This window comes from Carettochelys insculpta, chromosome 8 (assembly GCF_033958435.1).
Source record: "Carettochelys insculpta isolate YL-2023 chromosome 8, ASM3395843v1, whole genome shotgun sequence".
NCBI classification, from domain to species: Eukaryota; Metazoa; Chordata; order Testudines; family Carettochelyidae; genus Carettochelys; species Carettochelys insculpta.
The window spans coordinates 12,535,706-12,561,256 of NC_134144.1; the positions used below are offsets into that span (position 1 = coordinate 12,535,706).

The 25,551-nt window shown below is 43.5% G+C and overlaps 1 protein-coding gene across 7 annotated transcripts in view; it reads right to left on the reverse strand.

Annotated features, from left to right (window-relative positions):
- The window catches only part of CARF (calcium responsive transcription factor), a 48,264-nt gene extending 22,747 nt beyond the window's left edge, over nt 1–25,517 (reverse strand). For 4 of the 7 annotated variants that reach the window (XR_012646388.1, XM_075001051.1, XM_075001050.1 and 1 more), the window contains exons 1-6: nt 25,259–25,517; nt 19,929–20,053; nt 17,521–17,745; nt 15,841–15,961; nt 5,221–5,350; nt 3,674–3,758 (exon numbers count right to left, since the gene is read on the reverse strand). Coding sequence is in view for 5 of the 7 variants with exons in the window: in XM_075001051.1 (XP_074857152.1) it covers nt 3,674–3,758; nt 5,221–5,350; nt 15,841–15,961; nt 17,521–17,745; nt 19,929–20,053; nt 25,259–25,472 (900 nt within the window). In the remaining 2 variants the exon portion in view is untranslated. Of the gene's footprint in view, nt 1–3,673; nt 3,759–5,220; nt 5,351–15,840; nt 15,962–17,520; nt 17,746–19,153; nt 19,176–19,928; nt 20,054–25,258 lie in introns of those variants that run through there. The other 3 variants (XM_075001052.1, XM_075001053.1, XM_075001055.1) reach the window with 3 other exon arrangements.
- Nucleotides 25,518–25,551: the final 34 nt, after the last annotated feature.

Below are 25,551 nucleotides of genomic sequence, written 5' to 3' on the forward strand. Positions count from 1 at the left end.
CATAAATATTTTATTTGATTTAAAACTAAGCTGGTAAATTAACATGATATATGCAGCAAGATTAAATATATGCCCCCTTAAGTGACAGCTGTATATTTATGTTATGATGCTTCAGTAGCTTAGTATACATAATTTAGTATTTAAAGCATTTAGAGGTAAGTAAATGCATTATCATCATAGCTACGTCTACACGTGAATGCTACATCGAAATAACCTATTTCGATGAATAACGTCTACATGTCCTCGAGGGCTGGTGCCATCGACGTTCAACGTCGACGTTGGGCAGCACTACATCGAAGTAGGCGCTGCAGGGGACCATCTACACACCAAAGCGGCCCACATCGAAATAAGGGTGCCAGGACAGCTGCAGACAGGGTCACAGGGCGGACTCAACAGCAAGCTGCCCCCTTAAAGTGCCCCTCCCAGACACACCTGCACTAAACAGCACAAGATCCACAGAGCCGACAACTGGTTGCAGACCCTGTGCATGCAGCATGGATCCCCAGCTGCAGCAGCAGCAGCCAGAAGCCGTGGGCTAAGGGCTGCTGCACACGGTGATCATAGAGCCCCCCAGGGGCTGGAGAGAGCGTCTCTCAACCCCTCAGCTGATGGCCGCCATGGCGGACCCCGCTATTTCGATGTTGCGGGATGCGGATCGGCTACACGTGCCCTACTTCGACGTTCAACGTCGAAGTAGGGCACTATTCCCATCTCCTCATGAGGATAGTGACTTCAACGTCTCGCCGCCTTACGTCGATGTCAACTTCAAAATAGCGCTCGCCACGTGTAGACGTGGCGGGCGCTATTTCGAAGTTGGTGCAGCTACTTCGAAGTAGCCGGCACGTGTAGACGCGGCTCATGAGTGACTGGCTGGTGGTCTGTGGAAGATTTGCAGTGAATGGGGTGGGGCAGGGGCCAAAAAGTTTGAGAACCGCTGTGCTAGTGGCGTAAGGCAGACCTACAGCCGTATGTTGTATTTTGGCAGTCACTCAATGAGTAGGATGGCATAATGTCACCTTCCTATATGAGTCCGTTGATGGCTGATGAGTCTGATTCTGGCACCTCAGGTCTTATCACAGAAGAGGCGGGTGTTGGTAGCTGTTGGAGTGCGGTGAGGCAGTTTTTGATGCTCTTTTCTTCTTCTACCCCCGTCCTCATCTGCCATGGGGCAGGACCGCTTAAACTGCGCCATTTTCTCCCGGATTAACGTTCTCCACTGGGGACGGTCTTGGGCAAGGTTCTCCCAAGTGTCCACACTGATGCTACACTTTTTCATATGTGCCTTCCCCATGTCCCTACATCACTTCTACTGGCTCCCAAAGCTCCTCTTTTCTTCCTCCAACTTGGAAAACAGAATCTGTTTTGGGAGGCACTGATCGGACATCTCAACCACATGACCAGTCCAACGATGTTGTTGATAAATGATAATGGCTTCAATGCTGGTCATGTTCAACTCTTCCAGGAGGCTAGTGTTCGTGCACCTATCCTCCCAAGAGATATTTACGATTCTCCTGAGGCAGCACTGATGAAATTGTTCAAGTGCCTTCAAATGACACTTGTATGTTGTCCAGGTTTCACATGCATATAGTAGCATTGGAACGACCATTGCATGGTACACAAGGATCGTTGTCTGGAGATAGATGTCCCAGTAGCCCTAATGAAGTCAGTCTCCTATCGCAGCTTCACTACCACACAAAACAGCATATGTTCCTCAAAAAGAGACCTTGTGATGGATGGTCTAATATCAACCCCTGGGATCATTCTGAGAGGAAATAATAGAACCACAGGAAACATGAACCTATCTGCTCCAGTCATGGTCCATAAGTGAGTCAACAAAAGCTTGCATAACTCTTCAATAAATTTGGCTTCTAGGAAATATTGGGAAATGTTCAAGCTCCTTTGTTATTTCAGACTTTCAAAATTCTTCAATATGTTATCAAAACTCTTCTACTGTGAATTATGAGCCTTGACTTAGACATAAGCAACAGCAAAATGCCAGCTCCTGCTCTTTCCCATCCAATTCACCTCAGTGAGGTAAATGCCAGAGCTTAACAAAAGCCATTTAAGACAAAGCATGTAGTTTTCCATAGGTGATGTGTGATAACGTGACTCAAGAGAACAGATGGAGGGATAATGGCTCAGCTAAATAAAGGGAGAGCATGGTCAGCCATGGCGCCTAGTGCTACTTTGGAAAGATGCAGCTTTTGCAGCTCTATGCTTATTGCCAGGCACTGGTCCTCCAGTCACGCACAGGAGCTCAGGCACTGGCTGCTTCACCTTCTTGACCTGTGACTGGATCCTGAGCCTAGTAATCAAACAACAACAATTCTGTATTGCAGCCAACTCCTGCACAAGCATAACGGATAAAGCCTCCATGTCCTCTTTTCTCCTATGGCACCCAAGCAGGCTCTAACATTGTTAACTTCATGAAAAGGGCCATAAAAAGTGACTGAAAAAGTGGAATTCTAGGGTACTATATTTACTGTCTCAAGGATTTCTGTACCAAGTGTGCTTAGGTCAGCTGAGAACACATGCTAAAGAAGGGTCTCCTCTAACTTCCAGCCCAGCAAACTTAGCTTGGGTTCTTAACTAATAACATAATACCAGCAGTAAAACACTCCACAAGATAAGCTCAGCTGAGTTACATTTGAAAATCCTCCTGACTCCAAACTATGCCCTCAGTGACTACTTTGCTATCCATTTGCCTCCAATGAGCTTGCACAATATAACTGACTGGAATTTAGTAAAACAAGTCTACCAATGGCACACAAGGAATAGAATTCAGCTCATTCCTGCTTAGCTGCATTGGCTCAGCTGTGCTAACAGGAATAATAGTATAAATAAATAAATAAACCCCCCCCAAAAAAACCAGTAAAACAACAAAACTAAAAGGGAACAAAGGGTCTATGAATGCATACATAGAATAGTTCTATGGTGCAGCATATTGCAGATCTAACATTCTCACTGTTCAGAGTGAACTTCCAGTTTAAGCAGCAACAGTACTTTCTTCCTTTTCCTACAATATAAGGACATTAACTGCTCTATGAATATAGATCTTATGGTTATGAATTTAAACACAACCGGTGAAATATTGATAAGAGTCTAATGTAGTCAGGGATCTAACCCCACTGATCTTCAAATAAAGTTATATATAAAATAAAAACACATTAACAAATGTCATATAAACATTATAGTTAATAGCAGCATGTGTTCTAGATAACTGTAAGCACAACAGAAAGGTTTTGAGATGGTTATCGGCAACTTATTGACCTAGTGGAATCTAACAATTAACCACTTACTTAATCATTTATTAACCTGATATAAACTATGCATAAATAGAACCTTAATATGAAGCATGACCAAAAAATCCGAATATACATGTCAGGTATTAGAAAGTTAAATTGCATGTAAGGGATGCAGGCGTGGGCCACAAGAAATAAACTCTCCAATCAATGGATTGTTAAATGCAATCAAATGAAACTGTGTCTTGCGACAAACCGCAAAGGTTTACACACCACCCATGAATGCCTATAAAGCACCTCTGCTTTTAGTAAGTGAGAGTAATTTTTAATAGCATTGTGAAATTTAAATGCAAATTACCTAAATAACTAAATTGTTTATTCTATGAATTTGTTTATCTAAACAAATATAATCAGGATTGTTTGCAGCCTACCTCACAGTTCCTGAGACGACGGGCCCATGCAGGGGTGTTTGGGGGCAGCGGCTGGAGAGGGACAGGGAAAAGGTCTTCCACAATCCTGAAAAATAATACAATAAACATATAGACAATCAAGAGAATCACTTCAAAACTAGAGTAAAAGCAATACAGTACAAGCTCTGTTATCTGGCACTCAATTAACCAGCATTTCTGATATCTCCCAATACAAACTTTCAGTCTAGTAACTGGGACTAGTATACTGCCCAGTTCTGTATGTTCTGCACTCTACTTTTATGCAAAAAAGAGACAGAAGACTGATAAGAAAGTTAAAAGCAGGGATTTATTCAAAAAGCAGCTTCCCAGTTATGTCACAGGGTCATTATCGATTCAGCCCAATTTCCAGTGCCTTCTACATCTACAGTAATCACGGATGTTTATAATGATGACCCAGAGACCCTGCAAGATCCTGAAGTGCCTTCCAAGTCAACAAAAAACGAAATTATGATCAGCATACTTTAAGTATTAAGTGTATTTTTAGTGATCTGGGTGTATGCAACATGCTGCCCACAGTAATATGTAATGGTATAAGACAACCTAATTGTATGGAAAACTTTACCTGTGTACGCTACTTGCTTCAAGAAGACAACCCCTCAGCAATGCAGTACTACCACTGGATTGTTGAGTACCTCTACACTATTTTATTGGATTCACATTCTGTGAAAATTTGTATCCCATTGGTAAAGCATAACTCTCAGTTAACCAGAATATTCAGATAAGTGACGTTCCCCGTTCCCACAACATGCTGGATAACAGATCTTTTACTGTATATGGATTCCCTTTGTCAATATCCTTGTCTTATGACTGCAGTTAATGTTTATAGCCAAACTGCAGATATGGCAACATCTGTAACTTACAATTATCTTTAGAAACTGAAGACTTTTTCAATAACCTCACAATTAAAGCTAGCAGTTTACTTTTATTGCCTAATTGCAGATATGGTAACAATATCTAGAACTGACACTGGAACAATTATCTTTAGAAACACATGGCAAGAATAATTTTTTTCATAACTCTCAAAAACTACCAACAATGCAATATTTAAAAACATCATTCTCTGGCTTCTGTATTCTCCAGTTTACAAAATTCAGCAAAGCACTTAAGAGACCTGAGGAAGAATTCTGTACAGCTACAAAGTTTCTCTCTCTCAGCAACAGAAGTTGATTCAATACAAGATATTACCTAACTCACAGTATCTGGACTCCAAAACTCTTAAGCATATACAGTAGAACCCCAATATATGCACACACAAGTTGCGCGAATCTCGGGCTAAAGCGATTCTGAGTGGTGCGGAGCTGGTGACTGGCTCTTCTGGAAGCCAGATCACGTGAGACTATGTAAACGGAGCACAAGATATTTAAATACATGCCTCATTTTCATTTCCAATAGGCTACATTTGCATGCCCCCTCTGAAAGGGAGGGACCATGTAGATGCAGCTTATGACTAATTGTATGTTATTGTGGCACAAAGTGATATTTGATCGACTCTTTACCGTCTCACCTACCTGGTTGTGGTCTTTTTGGACACTGTGAGAGATGCTTGGGGATGAAGTATGTAACCGTTTGCACTGTCTGTGATAGCAGCCACTGCTACTGTCTGCAAGTTCCCATCACTACGTTTCTCTTCTGAAACATCTTTGTGAAAAAACAAATAGAAAAAAAATCACCCTCCTATTTAATAACTGCACAAAGAATGGGGAAATGACAAGCTATGATTTATAGTGTTCTGCTGGAAAAGAAAGCTTTGTTGCACATGAAATAAAGGAATGCCCTGGATGCAGAGAAATTAAATAAATATGAGTAGCGACAATTTAGCAAATCTAGGAATTTGGATGTACCAAGGATCCATTTGTCATCCTACTGCACGTTGTAACTCCCCTCCATCATATAAAATTCCTACAAGACAAATAATAACAACAACATGTAAAATAATCTGTCCTACATTTTCAAAAATCTGTATCATAGTTGCAAATCTAGCCCTACCAGCTACAAATTACACATTTTTTCACTTTAATGTTTCCAGCCAGGGCAGTTTCAGACACTGGAATCTGTTTTGCACCTCAACAGAAGCAAACAAATGAGCCGCCTTGGGTCACTCCCTCAAGAATGCAAGGACATCTTCAACATGCAGTAAATTATTAATCCTAACTGATGTATGCATTGTAATTGTAGTTGTGTCAGTCACAGGATGTTTCAGAGACAAGTTGGGTGGACTAACAATGGAAGTTGGTCCAATAAAAGATATTACTTCATCTACCTGGCCAATCTGATCCTAACTGGTGTATCAGCATGTGAAAGTGTGGTCATACTCATATGCCTTGTCTGACTTTTATATTTTGGGGGGGCGACTCCAGATTGGCCAACAAGACTACACTTGGGGGGTAAATTTTGCACATGGACAAGGCCTGAAGTTTGGAAGGGATAATACTCCTTTGCCTCCAAAACTGATGGCAAGCACTCATTGCCAAGTATGATCATCTTCCACTGGAGTTGTGGATCCTCAGGTAGTTGATAAGGCCTATCTTTCAGCCACAAATTCTATTATTGTTAGGACAGACGTTTCCAGGCATGGCAGCAGGCTGATGACCATGACTGAAAGCAAGTCTCTCCTTTCTCCTGTACCTCTTGTCCTCCTCAGCTTGTCAGCAGGCAAGTTCAAAATGTAGGGGACTATCATGTAGGACTTCTCTCCACTATGAGTGATCCTGGGCGAGTGTCTCCCAAGTGTCCATGTCACTATTACACATCTTTAAGTTATTTTTCAGTAAGACTTTATAATGCTTCTGTTGGCCTCCTATGTTACTTTACCCTTCTTTCACTGAGAGAAGACGATCTGAGGTGATGATCTGGCATCCAGACAATATGATCAGCTGCAGATGGATCATCATTGCCTCAATGGTGGTGGTCTTTGCCTCTTCCAGAACACTACTGTGGGCATGCCTGTCTTCTCATTTTATCTTTAAGATCTTGCAAAGGTGATGCCTCTCAAGATCTTCAAGTGATGTCTGGAGGTTGTCCATGTTTCAGACCCATATAACAATGTTGGGAGAATAACAGCTTGACAAAATAAGGTTGGTGTCTGTTTGAATGTCGTCATCTTCAAAAACCCTTTACAGTAAACGAGAAAAGGCTGCAATGGCACAGCTCAAACAGTGTTGGATTTCTGCATCAATATCTGCCTTGAATGAGAAATGAGTTGCAAGGTAGAGGAAATGGTTGACATTCTCCAGTACTTCTCCATTGATTGTAATGGTTCCCCATTTGGGGAAGTCAGATGGAGAACATCCTTCTTGAGGCTGTGGGTGGAACCAAAACACCTTCATATAGTTTGAAGATGTCTCTCTAAGTGGGCAAAATCTGTGTTGTCATCAGCATACTGAAGTTTTGTGACAGATGTGGCAGAAATCTTATTCTTAGTCTTCAGCCTGCTAAGCCTCCAGCAGCTGAGCAGCTTTCCCTCCACACAATAAATTATTTCAAACACCAGCTAAGAGCTTCCTAGCAATTAGGTACAGAATGATGGCAATAAAAATGGCAGACATGGTTGGGGCGATGATTCAGCCCTGTTTGACTCCTGTTTGTACTTTGAAAGATTCACTCTGAGAGTAAGTACTACTCAGAACAATCACTTTCATGCTGTTGTGAAGCAACTGTAGGACAACGAAAAACATGGTACACAGATATTACCTCATAGCGTAAAATAGCTTTTCTTTTATTTCCGTTGTCTTCACTGCTTTTTGGATTAGGCCCATAGTGTATAAGCATCACTTCTGGCATTATATACAGCTTTGAAATGAGTTACCTCATTTTAAACACTATAATAACTACTTCAAACAGGCAGATCAAGCAGACCTGCCTGACTCAGGACAAACATTAATACTTGTTTTTACCCAGCAGAAAGTAGATGTTACACATTCTTATGTGTAACATCCCAAAAGTCTCAACTTGGAAACACAATCAAATCTTTTTAAAGTTAAAAAAATATGTTTGACAAATCCCCAAATGTAATTATTAACTGTAGGGATGTAAAATCCCACTTAATCAGTTAAATGGTTAAACGCCAGTTTTAACCAGTTAACCAATTAAATGGGTGTGACTGGGGAGGTGCTAGTGAGGCAGCTCCAGTGCAGAGGTGCTGGAGCTCCCCCATCTGTGATGTGCCAGGGACTGGGGCTGCTCCAGCCCAGCTGGAGCATCCCTGCCCGAGGCACACCTCCACAGTGGCCCAGTACAGGAGCAGCAGCACTACAGCCAGGCCACAGCAGTGCTTGTCTGCGGTGGCCCTGGAAGTGGACTCTCCAGCTGGGCCAAAGCAGTCCTGGTTCCAGAGCCCTTGTCTCTGGCAGGGGGACACTCCAGCCCAGTGAGGCTGCCTCCCTGCCTACAGGCCACCGCAGACAGGAAGTACTCTGGCAAGGCTGGAGCACCACTGTCCTGCCTTCAGCTGTTGGGTGGGGGGAGGAGGCGGGGCCTGCTCCAGCTCCTACCATTTAAAAGTTAACATCCCTAATGTATTGCTTTTTCTCTGTTCTAGCAAACTATGCTGCAAATTAACAAAAAGACACAACCCTAGACAAAATAAAAAGCATACCACCAAGCCCCAAGATATGCAGGATTTTATCATCAGCAGGAAGGACTGCAGTTTCTGAAGGTTTCGTTTTCTCTCTCTTAATAATGGTTAAGGCATAGGCTAGTGAATTTTTTGTAAAGTTTGCAACAGAAAAGCTCCTTCAAAACTGAGACCTCAGTGAAAGTCACTTTTCAAATGCAGGACTATTTTTAAACAAGTTAAAATCAACACTACGTACTGTAACTGATATGCACTGTTCTCACAGCCTGGGTACAAAAGAACACAGACTGCTACCAATTCAACACAAAATTCAGACAGCTTGATGCTCAACGTTAAAGTTAGGAGGGGAGGCTAAATATTTGCTTGCAGAAAGGAAGGCAAATCCAGTGGTTTGGGCATTAGATTAGAGTTCGATATCCTGCTCCAGTGCAGATGTGAGATGCCGATAAGTCATTTGGTCTTCCAATGCTCTGCATTCCTCGCCTGAGAAACAGGGATAATAGCCCTGTCTGCCTTCCCTCCCTCCTTGGGTTTCTGTTAAACGCTTTGAGATCTATTGATGAAAATCCACATATAAATAATTACAAAGTTACATAAAATTAATAAAATGCAAATTATTTCAAATCCAGTGCTATCAAGACAGACTCATTTGTAGCAGACATCTGCTTCAAACAGTACTGAGAAGAGAAGAGAACATACAGGAAGTAACATTCTAAACCATTCGAAAAAAGGTTAATAATGTGCCAAAGCTATTTATTTAGTGTTGGCAACCACATCCACCTACTGGGGGAATCATGCTGAGGTTGCTCCTAGAGATTTTATTTTTTGTCAGGTATGGGGTTCCTCGCTGATTCCGCCCCCCCCCCCCTTTTTTAGAATTAGTGGTCTGACCCAAAAATCTCTGGTATTTAGATTTTAACATGGACCACAGATGTTCCTTCAGAAAAGGAGCATAAGCCCCTATCTGCTTGGATAGCCAGAAAAGAGAAGTTACTCACCGTAGTAATGGTGGTTCTTTGAGATGTGTCCAGGTGGGTGCTCCACAATAGGTGTCGGGCTCGCCCGGCGCCGCAGATCGGAATTCTTCCAAGCAGTTTCTCCTGGATTGCGCATGCGCCGGCACGCACCGCTCCCCTGCGCGCCCCTGGCCACATGCGCGATCCAGTCCCCGCCAGTTCCTTGACCAACCGCCTCGAATGCTCCTGAAAAACACTAGACAGAGATCCGAAGCGGGGAGGATGGGCGGGTGGTGGAGCACCCACGGGGACACATCTCAAAAAACCACCATTACTACGGTGAGTAACTTCTCTTTCTTCATCTAGTGTCCCTGTGGGTGCTCCACAATAGGTGACTACCCAGCAGTAACCCAAGAAAGGAGGTGGGTAATCGGTTTATGTGCAGCTTGCTCCCGAAAGGACTGGTGTCAACAGACGGGTATCCTCTTGGAATACCCGATGTAGGGCATAATGCTTGGTGAAGGTGTCGTAGGATGACCAGGTCGCCGCTCTACAGATGTCTTTCAATGCAATGCCCTTGAAGAAAGCTGTTGACGCTGCCACCACCCTGGTGGAGTGAGCCCTAGGCGGGGCCAGCAAAGGAGTCTTTCGAAGCTCGTAGCACATTTTTATACAGGACACAATGTGCTTTGAAATTCTCTGTGAAGAGAGGCCTTCCCCTTTTGACCTGGGAGCGAGAGACACTAGAAGCCTGTCCGTTTTCCGGAAGGATTTAGTTCTGTCTATGTAGAAGGTCAACGTCCTCCTCATGTCCAGGAGGTGTAGGCGTGCCTCTTTGCTGGAGCTTCGGGTAAAACGAGGGCAAAACTATTGGTTCGTTAAGATGGAACTCTGAAGAAACTTTTGGAACAAAGGCTGGGTGCAGCCGTAAGGTTACCGCCTCCTTTGAGAATACCGTGCAGGGTGGCGTTGCCATAACTGCTGCGAGCTCACTGACCCTGCGGGCTGACGTAATTGCAAGGAGGAAAGTTGTTTTTATCGTGAGGAGACGTAGGGGAACTGTGGCTAATGGTTCAAAAGGTGGACCCGTTAGCATGCTGAGCACCAAGTCCAAGCTCCACGATGGTGGAAGCGGTTTCCGAGGGGGGTACAGGTTTACCAACCCCTTCAAGAACCTGGTAACTATAGGATGGGCGAATACTGTGGGCCCCTCCTCTGTATGTCTAAAGGCTGATATAGTGGCAAGGTGGACTTTTAGCGAGGATAAGGAAAGCCCACCGCTCTTGAGGTCCAATAAGTATTCTAGTATTTTCAGTATAGGAACGTCAAGGGGAGCTGACTGCTTGGCGGAACACCAGGCTGTGAATTGAGTCCATTTCTGCTTGTAAGTCTTGCTGGTGGAGGTCCTTTGGCTACTTTCCAGGACTTGTTGTACTCCCTCCGTACATGTGCTTTCTAAGGAGCTGAGCCATGGATTAGCCATGCTTGTAGGCGCAGGCCCTGAGGGCGCGGGTGCCCTATGGACACCGGAGCCTGCGTGAGTAGGTCCGGAGCCACCAGTAGAGGGAGCAGTGGGCGGTCCGACATGCGCAGAAGCAAGGGAAACCATTGCTGCCGATCCCATGTTGGGACTACTAGTATCATGCGAGCTCTCTCCCTTCTGGCTTTCTGCAAGACCTTGTGGATAAGCGCTGTAGGGGGGAATGCGTAAAGTAGGGGGCCCTTCCATGAAATCATGAATGCGTCCCCCAGGGACCCTGCCCCACTCCTGCCCTGGAGCAGTACTGGGGACACTTCTTGTTGTGCTGGGTGGCAAATAGATCGATCTGGGGAAACCCCCATGTATGAAAGATCGGTCGTAGCAGATCAGAGCGGATCTGCCACTCGTGCGTGAATGCGAAGCGCCTGCTCAGCTGATCTGCTTTCACGTTGTGAGCACCCGGCAAGTATGAGGCTTTCAACGTTACGCTGTTGGCGATGCACCAGTTCCACAGTCAGACTGCTTCCGCACATAGGGCACGGGATCGGGCTCCTCCTTGTCGACTTATGTAAAACATAGTGGAGGTATTGGCGGTATTGATCCCGACTACTTTGCCATATATGTGGTCTTGAAAATGTTTGCAGGCGTTGAACACTGCTCTGAGCTCCAGTATGTTTATGTGCAGTGTCTGTTCCGCAGGGGACCATAGGCCTTGTGTCACCTTGTCGCCAATGTGCGCTCCCCATCCTATGTGGGAGGCGTCGGTAGTAAGAAAAATAGAAATTTGTGGTTGGTGAAAAGACACCCCTGCTAGCAGGTTCTTGGGGTTTACCCACCACGCCAGGGATCTGCGCACCTCTGTCGTGGGCGACACCACCCTGTGGACAGTGTGGGATGCTGGTTTGTAGACGCTTGCCAGCCAATGCTGCAGGCTTCACATGTGCAATCTGGCATTTTGTACCACAAACGTCGCTGTTGCCATGTGGCCCAGCAGCTGTAAGCACGTTAAGACCGGCACCATGGGGCTGTATGTAATGACTTGCACCAGCGAACGGATGGCGCTGAAGCGGGCGTCGGGTAGGTACACCCTTGCTGTGATAGAGTTTATGCGTGCCCCTATGAACTCTATGTCTTGTGTGGGGTCGGTCTTTGACTTCGCGAGGTTGATGACTAGGCCCAGCGAAGAAAACGTGTCCACTGTGACGCGGATCATGTGTAGGACCTCTGCCTTTGAGGCCCCTTTCAGTAGGCAGTCGTCCAGATATGGGAATATAAACACCCCCTGTCTGTGCAGGTAGGCTGACACCACTGCCAGGGTTTTGGTAAAGACTCTGGGGGCCGAGGAGAGGCCGAACGGAAGAACCCTGTACTGGAAGTGTTCCTTACCGACCATAAAGCGGAGGAAGCGCCTGTGTGCTGGGTGGATCGTTATATGAAAGTAAGCATCTTGTAAGTCGAGGGCTGCAAACCAATCTCCATCGTCCAGTGCTGTGAGTATGGAGGCGACTGTAATCATCCGAAAACGTTGCTTGCGTAAGTAGCGGTTGAGGCCCCGAAGATCTAAGATGGGCCTCCAGCCTCCTGTTTTCTTCTCTGTAAGGAAGTAGCGTGAATAAAAACCTTTCCCCTGGAATTGTTCCGGCACTCTTTCCACCGCCCCTATGAACATAAGGTGGTCCACCTCCTGCTTGAGCCTCGCCTCATGGGTAGCGTCCTGGAGGTGAGGCCTGGAAGGAGGCTTCGTCGATGGGAGTGACTGGAAGGGGATCGCGTAACCCGTGGCTATGATCTCCAGCACCCATTTGTCTGCGGTGATCTTTTGCCATTGGGAGTGAAACAGTCTGAGGCGATGATGGAACATGAGATGAGAGTGGCATTGCGTGATGGTAGTGATAGTGCAGCCCTCAACATGCCCGTCAAACTTGTTGCCTTTGGGCCTGTCCCGAGGGTGTACGGCTTTGTTGAGAACGTCGTCTGGGAGTTCTGTACTGTTGCTGTTGTTGATGTCGCCCTTGGTTGTAGCCCCGTTGATACTGCGCACGCTGTGGTTGGTACGGGTAACGTCTTTGCTGAGGGTAATATTTTTTCTTCCTATATGGAGGAGTATAAATACCCAGGGTTCTGAGTGTAGCTCTAGAGTCCTTACTAGAGTGGAGGACCGAGTCGGTTGAGTCTGCAAACAACTTTTGTGTGTCAAAGGGAAGATCCACGATCTTCGCCTGTAGGTCCCTCGGGATACCCGATGTCCGGAGCCAAGATTCTCTACGCATGACCACTGCTGTTGCCGTTGAGTGTGCCACCGTATCTGCCACATCCAGGGCGATCTGGACTCCCGTTCTCGAAGCTGCGTAGCCCTCTTGCACAATTGCCTTTAACACCGGCTTCTTATCTTCCGGAAGTGAATCCATGAGAGAAGTAAGCCTGGAGTAATTATCAAAATTATGGTTCGCTAGGTGTGCCACATAATTTGCCACTCTCAGTAGCAGGGTAGAAGAGGAATATACCTTCCCGCCAAACTGCTCTCGCTTCTTGGCATCTTTGTCTGATCCCCCCGATTTGTACTGAGAAGTCTTTGACCTCTGCTGGGACGACTCGACCACCAAAGAATTTGGTTGTGGGTGACTGAAGAGGAACTCCATGCCCTTTGCTGGGACGAAGTACTTCTTATCCGCTCTCTTGTTCATAGGCAGAGCGGAGGCCGGAGTCTGCCATATGGTGGTGGCTGACTCCATAATGGCTTCGTCCAGCGGGATAGCAATTTTGGATGAAGCTCGGGGTCTCAAATTTTTCAGGAGTTTGTGATGTTTCTCCTGCACTTCTGCCGTTTGAATGCCTTGCGTGAAAGCCACCCTTTTAAACAGCTCCTGGAACTGTTTGAGGTCATCCTGGGGAGCGACATCCCCGGGGGCCATGGCCTCTTCTGGGGAGGATGAGGAGGAACCACTAGGATAAACCTCCCTCGAACTCTCAGGTTCCTGTGGCCAATGATACACCTGCTCGCTGGAGGATTGCAAAGGAAAGTCTCGGGGTTCTAAAATTAACTCCCCTTGAGATAACTGCGTTTCCATCCCCGATTGAGAGAGTGTCCATGGGGGTATTGGATGGCCGGGGGGGACTTGCCCCTGGGCATAGGCCCGGGGTGTCTGTGTCCAGCATGATAAGAACGACCGTGGCAGCACGGGCACGGGTCCGGGGATGGAGAGCTGGACCACTCTCAGGGTGTGTACCCCCGATGTCTGGGAGAACGAGACCTCTGCGATGACACAGATAGCGGTGAAACAGGTTTGTGGTAGTTCTCCAGGGGATCCAATCCCAGAAAGGGTGAAGGTGGCCCAAGCCATGGTGACATTGGTTGGAGGAACGGAGAAGGAGGTTCTGGATAGGCCGGTGGAGACACAGGCCTTCTGGGCGGTGTGTGTAGCACAGGGGGAGGGCTTGTTGTCAGTAGCAGCGCAGCCCTGTCCGGAGCAGGGCTGCGGTGCTGGGTTTTTGTTCTTGCCTTTCCCCTCCCCTGCGGGGCTGGCACCACCCCCTCCCACGCCGGGGATCTCGGCCCCGCTGTCGGCGCCATGCTCGGCCCGCTCAGCTGAGGTGCTGCGTGGGTAATGTCCTCCGGTGCCTGCAGGCTCCATGCCTGTTGGCCCTGCACCGTTGGTGCTGCAGGGGTTGGTGTCGCCTGCGGCGGTGCCGCCGGTTCCGGCACTAGCCTGGCCGACGCTCTAGGCGCCGCACATGCCGGCTGTTTTGTAACCTGAGGCTCAGCCTCTGCCACGTGCGCTGCCGCCCTGCTGCTTGCCTGAGTATGCGGCTGGGGACTGTGTACTCCGCCCGTCCCGCACGCTGAAACCGCTGGCAAGGATCGAGCTGGGGAGAGCTTCCTCCGTTTCTGCACCGAGGGGGTCAAAGAAGCTGCCTTCCTCCTGTGGAACCCAGAGGGCCCTTCTGGTTGAGGCCTCTCCGGCAAGTCCGGCTGGAGGGCCTTGTCAGACAAGAGCATTTTAAGACGCATTTCTCTGTCTTTCCTGGCCCTGGCTGTGAGCTTAGCATAGTGGGAACACTTCTGGGTAATGTGTGATTCCCCCAGGCATCGGATACATTCACTGTGCCCATCGGAGGCTGGCATAGCTTCACGGCAAGACTCACACTTTTTAAAACCTGAAGATGCCATCGTGGTGAGTCTTTTACTGTTAATAGGGTACTTAGCTCTTAATCCGTGCCTGTTTACCCGAATCGTGGACACCGGCCTGCAGGGCAGCAGGCGGCCTACTGGCCTTACGTCCACTCTTCTTCTCCGCTCCTCTCTCTCTTTTTATTTTATAATTATATATATATATATATTATATATATACACACACACACACATACATACATACACACACACACTTTTTGATATTCTCTTTGTCCTCTTTTTTTTTTTTTAACCGGAAAAAACCAACAATTTACACGTAGAAACACTATCTAATCTGACTCTGGCCGTAGCCTGAGTGGATTCCGTCTGCAGCCGATGGCGGTTGAGAAGGAACTGGCGGGGACCGGATCGCGCACGTGGCTGGGTGTGTGTAGGGGAGCGGCGCGCGCCAGTGTATGCACGATCCAGGAGAAACTGCTGGAAGAATTCCGATCTGCGGCACCGGGCGAGCCCGACACCTATTGTGGAGCACCCACGGGGACACTCGATGAAGAATAAAGACATTTTGTGACATTTAACATACATTTGGATTTATTTTTGCTATACCACTGACTATATAAACCTAAGCAAGTCTCTCATGGCAAATACACTGTGAATCCCCACTGACGTTAATGGGATACGATGGCATATAAACCAGGGCACAATTTCACTCTCATTAGCTCCATTTACCCATACTACATCTCAAATGGGTATAATATATAATACTCATTACAGAAGAATCTTGTCCCAACTTAAAAAAGAAACCATTTGTAACGTGCATGGAGAGCTTCAGATATTCAGATGCAGAGTGCTGTACATGCTAATATTTGGTATTACATCTACAATATAAATTGAAGGAAATGGGAAATAAAGAATTTATGAAGATGGAACATTCAACATCTGCTTTGCTACAAGAACAAACAACCTTCAAATTCTACAGACAAAACTCACCCTGCATGCTGGTGACATCGAGAAGTTGCCCTTGAGGAATAATCACTTGAGCCATTCCTGGCGGAGTAGAAGGAATTACATGTAGTACCTGTCCATGTTCTGACTGACTGGCAACAATCATCTATTAAAATAAGAATAAAATATCCTTTGCAATCATGACTATAGCACATTAAATGGTTTTCAGTGGCATTAGCATGTTTTGATTACTATCAGAATAATAACTTTTAGAAATGTTTTACATTTGCAGAATAATTTGATTTTACTGTATGAGAAATGTGAAAGTTTATGGCTCAAGACAGTCCACTTTAACATTCTGTAACTGTCTGAAAACTTAACATTTATTTAACCAAAAGTGGAGAGAAGCGCTTTTGTTCTGATGTTCAAACAGCCTTGTTTGAAACTAGGAACACTGCTATCCATCCTATTGAATTTAAAAAAAAAAACAAAACGTATTCACTATCTGAAAGAGAAAAATCATTGTTTCCCTAAAGATAGAGTCACATACAACAAGTACAGTAAACTCTTTCATATCAGGCAGTCTATTATCCAGAACTCTCAAATAACTGGCATTTTAACCATAAGTAAATTTTAGTTTTCCATAAGTACAGCAGAGTAAAAGTAAATGTAAATAAAGCAAATGCAGTGTAAGTTTACTGTGTACATTATTACTGCTGTTGGTAAATAAAGTGCTCTGCATACATTTTTGTTTGTTTCATACTTAATATATTATCTTGTTTTTCTTTAGTGTTACGCGTTGCTAGGTATAGTTCCCTATTATCCAGAATATTTGAATAACTGGTAACCTCCCGGTTCCAGGGCTGCCAGATACGAAAGAGTTTACTGTACAAATCCACAGTCTTAAAACTGTTGTATACTGACATGACATATTATGGATGATCTAAAAGTAGAAAATTGTCAGGGCATTCTTATGGAAACCTAGCAAACTAAATTATTTTCTTTATTGTGGATATTCTCTGAGGTAATAAATAATTTTAACTTGTGAAAAACAGTAAGTCTACCTTATAAGTGCTCATCTTCTGTTTCTAATTTTTTTTTTTTATCTTCTGGCATTTTTCTTTAAGCCAAACACTTTGGATGAGTGAGTTATCTTTTTAATAGTGATTCTCTGTAGACGTGTATGCCAGCAAAACATTTCAGATCAATGATTAATTTTCACTTTAAAAAAAAGGAAATGTAGGACCTTTGAGGCATAGTTTTAGGTAAATTAATTGAGGGAGAAAGGAAGAGGAAGGATATCACTGGCTGATTTACCGTTGATGTCAGAATTGCCAACACTCAGGAAAAGTGGCTCACTGGAGAGCAGCAGAGAGAAGAGGGTGAAAGAGTAAGCAGTAAAGAGAAAGAAGAATGGGAGCATCATGAACTGTTCTCAGTGTGAGATGGTCTTCTATATTGTTTGAGAATAAGATGGAAGCGCATTAGATTTTAATGAATTAAAGTCAGTAACAGCTTAGATCAGGATTTGGAGACTTGAACAACCAATAAATAAACCAATTGAATAAACCAATCTGAAATACATTACTTTGATCACAGAGATATAATCTCAAATAGTTTTATCAAAATTTTATCAAAATTCTAAAACACTTCAAAACAATCAGCCTTAACATTGTTCCACTTTTGTGTGCTCAACATCTGTGAGATTTTTTTTATACGACTCACCATCTGCGTACTGGAACCCCCTAGCGACTGTAGTTCATACAAAGGCTGGCCATTTTGGTCTACCAGATGGAATTCTTCTGTGGACAAATGCTGAGCCTGAGATAGCTGCACTGGTGTATTTGATGACACAGATGAACTGTCTGAAACCTGTACTGTGATGGGCAAGGCTGCTGGAGAATCATTCTGTTCAAGTGATGGATCCTTGGAATCCATGCAGGTTAGTTGCTTTTACAGGGAAAAAAAAAAACAAAACAAAAATCACCAAACCAAACCAAACCAAACAACCCAGCAAAATATACTTTAACCTTAACAAGTTATTTCTATTTTAAATAATAATTTAAATATATTTTATACATGACTTGCTACATTTCATTCTCACAGGGAACTTTTCCCCAAGTGTTCGTGTGTCTGTTGGCTAGTGATTTTATTTTCAGCTCCTTCTTCTATGAGAAAAATACTACTTTTGCCTCCTAAATTAATCAGCCTCTGATATGCTGAAGCAAAATCCCTTGTACTCAAGATTTGCTGCCAAAAAAATAACACACTTGGATTCACCCACAAGATTTAAAACCAGCAGGCAGGGCAAAGGTTTAAAAGAAAAGGATATGGAAGTCATTAGTTAATATAATCACCATAATAATTTAAAAATCTCTTGTTTAGTTCAAAGTCTCTTAAAAAGCCATAAACATGCCACTAGAGTCTCCTTTCAATACTTTAAGTTTTGGCTGTGAACAGATCCACAACATAGAAAATGACATGATACCTTTGTCAAAATTTACGTAGGAACATGAAGCATGGCAGCAGTACAAAAAAGCAATACAATGCATAAGCACCATATGGCAAGACTGAAGTAAATAGGGTATTAAATGTCTCAAAATCTATACTGAATCTCACCAAGCCTGTCACATTTGGACTAGTTATAGCACATTCAATTTTTTTGTTTGGGCTCTATCTGCTGAAGTTGAGAAGGTTCTGCGCTATTAACTATTTGGGTGCATTCAGAACCAATACTAAAATGAATGGGAAAAATGCATAAGAACTCAAAAGGTAGCTCTCTTGTATTATACTCATATGATAGTGTCTTAATATAACCTGAATAACCTCAGAAGAGTGGAATTTGCTGAACTTCTTCCAGTAATGACACATTGATTAATTACTTTCTGAATGTTTATGACCCATATCATTAGTTCAGAAATTTTAGTGATCGCTAATTCTAATTTTAAATCTAAATTTTAGTGATTACTAATTCTAGTAATTGGAAAGATGTTCCCAAATTTAGATGAAGGCCAACTAGCCATAAGGAGTAACAACAGCTAATACCCATAGTTGTGGCATATGTGTCGCTGCTCTTCAAAGTTGTCATACGCATGTCGTACGAGAGTACGGCAGTTTGTTTGGTCTTTTGCATGCTGCTCTAGCTGATCTGGTTGTATTTTGTAATGTCAATGAAAGCATAGGACTATTTGTTTTAGGATATACCATATGGTAGGGGATACATGATCCACTTGCCAAAAAAAAAAAAACAACCCACTTACACTTTGAAATTAACTAAGAAATGCAAATACACATTGTCTAGAATTACCACTGATTAAAGACATGTGATTGGAAATAGATGAATGACAAATTCTCATACCTTGTACCTAAAGATTCCTACATAAAAATGAGGACAAATATACACAGCCTGATTTTCAGAAGTACTCAATACCTGCACCTCTCAGGTATTTCTTTCCTTCAATGAAGAAAAAAATATTTCAATAATTTTAAAAGTTCATACAAACACATTCATTGAAAGACAAAGTGTTTTTATGTGATTTTTCTAGGTTTGCTATCAGAATGCAAACTGGTAAGAACAGGGCCCAGCTATTCACGCTTTCTAAATTAAACTGTATTAGAAATCAATGTAAAGGCAGTAACACTGTATCCAGTAAATGCTTTCATATCCAGCATTCTATTATCCAGAACTCTCAAACAACAGACATTTTAACCATAAGTAAATTTTAGTTACGTTTTCCATAAGTACAGTATAGTAAGAGTAAATACAAATAAACCCAACAAACAGAGTATAAGTTTACAGTGTACAATACTACCGTTGTTGGTAAATGAAGTACATTGCATACATTTTTGTTTTTTTTTAACATCTGATCTTCTTTTTCTTATAGTGTTATGCATTGCTAAGCATGCCTCTCTATTATCCAGAATATTTGAATATCCGGTAACCTTCCGGTCCGGTGACTGCCAGATATGAAAGAGTTTACTGTATGCTGTGTCAAGGCACTATAAAATGAGAGAAAATCAGATCGCTTATTAATGTGCAAGATAAACAGCTTATCATAATGCTGCAGAATCTTCACGGAAACTAGAAAGAGAAGCCAGCTCCAAATATAGCAATATCCCAACCAATTTCTCACCTGAAACACTTGGTTATCTGTTTCAGAGTTTCCTGTACTATTCTTACAGCTGACTACAAGTAAGTCATTGGATGTTTCCATGCTGATGTCATGGTCAACTCCATTTTCTTCCATTACAGAACACCCTGGAAAAGCCATAGTACTTTACTTAAGTCTCACATCCAGGATGTACTTTTACCTCATTGTACAGGTCACTGCACTTTTTTAAAATTATTTAAAATATGAACTTAGGCAAAACTTTGTCTCATTTAAAATCAATAGCAAAACTCTAATAAGCATCCATGGGACTGAGAAATGCTCCTTACTTCACAAGATTCATCTTTGTTCCTTTATGTAATAAAAATAAGATAGATATCTTTCTTCAGGTCTCACCCGAGATAAATTTTAGTTCATTGCTACAGGATCATCAATAGGCTCTTACCACAAGAAGTGTTGCTTTGGCAAGACTGGTAGATTTTGATCCATTGTGTTTGTGCATATATGTAGGTTTATACAAGAAAGTGACCACCTATATTTATACAATTTAGGCCTTTAGTCTAGAGGGATCACATAAGCAATAATTTTACTAACGGATTTTCATTTATTTATTTATTTATTACAGTGAACATACAAGAATTGCCTCACACATCTCTGACATGCAACCAACTCGGTAGTGAAATACAAGAATTATTTTAAAGGAATACTTAAAAACAAGGTCAGAATGAAGGCAAATGCCTATTCTGCTAATTTACAAAGCGCATTTTTAGGCAGAAGAATGGAGTTACCCAAATTAATACATGATCTGGACCATGGAATGAACAGCAAAAGTGACAGAAGGTCTTAGAACTTCAGTTGTACCTCTAATTCCACAGACAGCGTTCCCATCAGCACGGTTTCCCAGAAAACAACATTCAAGTATATCTACTGAATCACCACCACTTTCTGCAGGGCTTAAATGTTAATCTCTGGATTGAGCATTTTTTCTCTTATACAGTGACAGAACACCAAGTTAATTCATTACTTAGGTTAAAGGGCACCACAAACCATGAAATATACATGGCATAAAGCAAGGATGTCTTTGCAGAAAAAAGTTAAATTTTGGTATGCTGAGTTTTTCAAGGTTTTCCCCTTAAATAATAAACTTTTAAAAAAGAAAAAAAAGTATTCCATAGTTATTTAGTGTGTATCCTATACAAGCTTTATATGTTCCATAAATTTCACCAGTGAAGCTGATATTGTTTAACTGGACCTGTTGGCATTGCCTCTTTCCTGTGTCAACACAGCTTCCAAGTTCCTGCAGATTACCTGGTAAATTATCTGAATAGAAATATTCAGCCTACAAAGGAGACAAGTTCATTTGACTAAGCCAAAAAGAATGATTGAAAAAGGAAAGCCTGACCTACGTGGCTTTTACAGTTAAAAGAATCAGCTTTCAGGAAGAATTTCTACCAATACATTTGGACAACATTTCTAACTTCAGACATATCTTTAAATTTAGCTCATTTTCATCAAACTTGGATTTTTTAAAATATTCTCCATTACTACACAAAATGTCAGGCTTCACACTTCTAATATCTGTCACATTTAAATCACAGAGGGAAAGCAATTTTCCCCTCAAGGCTCCAATAACTCCAAAATATTTGAATACAATTACCTTAAACTTACAAAATGATTTCACTTTTGGGGTTCAAAACAAACAGAGTAAGTTTCAGCCACAGATACTGAGAATGCCTAGAGCAACTGAAAAGATTGATTGGAGATGGAATTTCTATTATTAAATTTATGATTTTAATAAAAATAGTAAAATAAGGTATTTTAGTCTACACAATAGCATTTAGCCTTTTTAGGAAAATTAAGTGTACTGCTTGAAAAAAGTCTTTTTGTGGCTATTAGCTATCTCATTTAAGAGCAAATAAACATACAATAATAGATTATAAAATATAGTTGATATTATACTCTCCAAATCAGGCCATTCAAATATAGAAAATTTGTCTGGGACAACCACTATACCCAAATAACTCCCTCTCCCTTTGATGCATATGTACAAATGTGAAGTAAAGCTATCAAATATATCTGGATTATTCAATAGAAACATTAATAGTATAATTTTTATAGAATGTTGAGAATAAACTTCTACTGACACACCGCTTCCTTTACTGGCCTTGCTCTCTGTGTGCGCATGAGTGAGCGAGAGAGAATGAATAAATTTTAGGTTTATGTGGTGTTGAACTGAAAGCAGTGTTCTGTGCACAGGGCTGTCTTTAGGGAGTGTAGACCTTGGGACAAATCAGCCTGTATTATTAATAATCAGCTGGGGGGGAGGGGGTCTGCTCCCTTCCACCTCTGCCCAGCCTCAGGCTCAATTCCATACCACACTGCTTCTTCCCACCTCTGCCGTGTCCCATCTCTGCCTGCCTAGTTCCACCCTCTCCCACTGGAGCATGCTGCTCCCGCAGTCTTCACCTCCCCCACCAGTGCTAACTGACACTGCAAAGCAGCTGATCCATAGGAGGCACTGGGAGGGAAGTGGAGGTAGTAATCTGTGTGGTGCCCCACCGTACGTCACCCTAATTCGCTGTACCCAAGAGATGCCTCGGTCTCTGAACGTGTATCAAACAGGTCCAGCACAAACAGTTGCAGTACACTGCCAATATGCTTCAGCTCCACCTTGTAAGGGTAAAAGGATAGTTTATGGCCATTAACTATGTCTAAAGTAAGAAATTTTAAAAATGTACCACTGTCACTACCATTGGTTTAGCTCTATAGCTACACACTCTGATAAATGGAAGGTATTGACAGGCATCAGCATTTTGGACATTGAGTAATACAGACCCCTTCTAATAACAGTTATACTATATGAGAATTTAAATAGCTACCACCTAGGATCCAGTTAGTTCTCCCATAGCTGGCAGAGGAGCTGAACTGCTATAGCCTTAATGAGAATTTTTAGTGAAGAAAATGAAAAGCCTAGGATAGATCAGGACTATGCCTGTTCAGTCCTTTTATTATTCAGCTAAGACTATGGTCACCAGTAGCGAGGGTTCGTATAACAAAGCTGTATGTTCTTGCTCACTGCTTTGAGATCAGCAAACCTACTTTGCACAGGACACTGAACTTTTGAGAGAAATTAGGAACCCACAAGGTAGAGGTGAATTTTACCCCTTTACAGCCCAGTTAACTCTCAGCAAACTACAGCTTTGAGACCATTGCCCTGACATGACAACTCAAAAATATTGGCTTGAAACTCTTACTGTAGTCACAGCACAATTTTCTTAATTTTATCGAAGAGATTTTTTTTCAAACAATATTTGACTACAGTATTTTAGTTTTAGAAGACAACTAAATTGAGAAAGGGTCAGATTGTTTCATCGTTCCAGCAAATAAGCACGTTTTACAGAGGAACACGCTAAAAAAAAAAAAATTCAAAGATACTTCTTGATATCTACATCTTATGATAGAAAAATCATTTTTAAAGGAGTTGGTTCTGTCACATTCAGGGAATCAACAGCAATATGTTCCACAATTTTCCATGATAATAGCACAGAGATAGGAGAAACAGTCTGAGACTGTTACACAAACTTGCTGGAATGAAATGGCCTTTCAAAAAATAGTGGATCAGTAAAAAAGGGCACAAGTAAATAGCTAATGAATGAATATAAATTACATTGGTTTTACACATATTTGCAACGTATCAATGATATTTTGTAAATCTTTGTGGGGACGTGTTGAGGCTAGGAAAGACTCTGGATAATTGGTGACTCATTTGTACAGTGCCTTTCATGCCACTTCTATACCCTATGGTAATTATTTAGAAAGTTTTTTAAAAAAGTGTAGGGAAGTTATTAGTGTCTTTCTGGAAATATTAACTAGGTGTACTTATAGCAGATTTAAAAAAATAAGACAAAAGCACTCACATCAAATACATTTGCAACTTGCATGTCATGGCGATTTTTAAATACATATTTTCTGACTGAAGCATGCACGTCTCATGTAAAATATCCAGACAAACCCTTCCTACTCCTTCACGTTACCAAAAGCACCACCACACAACACAGCCAGATACAGTTATTCTCTTATAATGAGGCCACAACTAACTTAACAAGATGCAAAAGAAATAAAACAAATGCAAGGTGTCTAGCCTAACATCTTTCTTCTAAAATGCTGAATTTTGTCTATAGAGTACTTTTTAAAAATTAACCAATTTGTTTTTAATAAAACTTTATTTTTAGAAATTATGTTACAACATAAATGTTCACCAAACTACATCAACAAATCATCAACAGTGAACAAATACATTAAATATACCCAAATCTTATATGCCAGGAACTCAGTACCTCCCAGAGAATTGTACAGGATGTGCATATACATGTTTATAGCACACTCATCACAATGTTTGTGTGACAAACTCAAATGACATAATTTGAAAAGGGAATTTCCAAACAATGATGAATGGGACTGTGAATAGTGATGGTACATAGCAAATGCCAGTCATCTCAAGGGGATGAAGGCAATACAAACGAGAGCTTGATACCCATTCTGCCATCTCTCCCACGGGTCTTCACCTGACTGCCCTTCTCTTACTCACGCAAGTGGTGGAGTGACTGATGCTCTCTCCCATCCCCGTCCAAATCCCAGATCCTGATTCCAGAGTGAACAGAAGGGCCTGCCCTGATGCTTCCCACCCTCCCCACAAAAAAGGTATAGCGGTTCTTGTCCTGACCTCTCCATATTCCCTTTCCTTCCAGACCCACTGAGCAGCTGGGAAGCGATCATGATCCTGCTCTGATCCAGTCACTCTCCTCACACCGAGGGGCAGACAGCAAGGTCTGTAACTACCCCGCTCCCCACCTCACACTGATGCGGGAAAGGGCATGCGTGTCTTGTAACTACCCCTCTCCCCCTCCCACACTGAGGACGGGACTGCAGGCCTGTAACTACCCCTCCCCGAGCCCGCACTGATGGAGCAGGGGCAGCAGGTGCTTTAACTACCCCTCTCCCCGCCCCAGGCAGGACTCTGTCGACGACCCGTGGCGGGGACGAGCCAGGGCAATGGCTCTACCTCTCCCCTCGCCATTCGGTGGGCAACGCAGGCGACCGCCCTGTCAGCGCCTCCCGGGGGCAGAGCCGGGCCCCCGCCATGTTGGCCCCATAGAACAATAGCCTCGGGGGGCTGCCCCCCTCCTCGGCGGCGCCGCCCCGCCACCCCATGGCAGCTCCGGCCGCCGGGAGGCCCCGCGCACGGCGGGGGGTTGGGCGCGAGGCCTGGGCGCGGCTCCTCCCGCCGCAGCTACCGCGAACCCTGCAGGGGAGTCAGGGAAGCGGAGAGAAAATTCAGAACGAGTCTACTCAACCTCGTCTTGGCTCTCGCAGGTACCACCATGGAGACAGCCATACAGCGCAGGCGCAGCAACGCGCTCCTCGCCGTGCGGCGTGGCCCCGACGGGCCACTGTACAACCCGGAACTACTGGCACCCAAACAGCCTTCCTGAAGCTCGCAGGGGGAACACTGGCAGCCGGTTGCGAGGGGAAGAAGTCGCTACCCAGCTGTGAGGTGGCGCGCGGCATGTCGGGAGTTGTTGTCTCTCCAGACTTTCTGTAGTCTCGGGACACGGCCTTGCTTGCTATTCTCACCTCACGCCCCGCG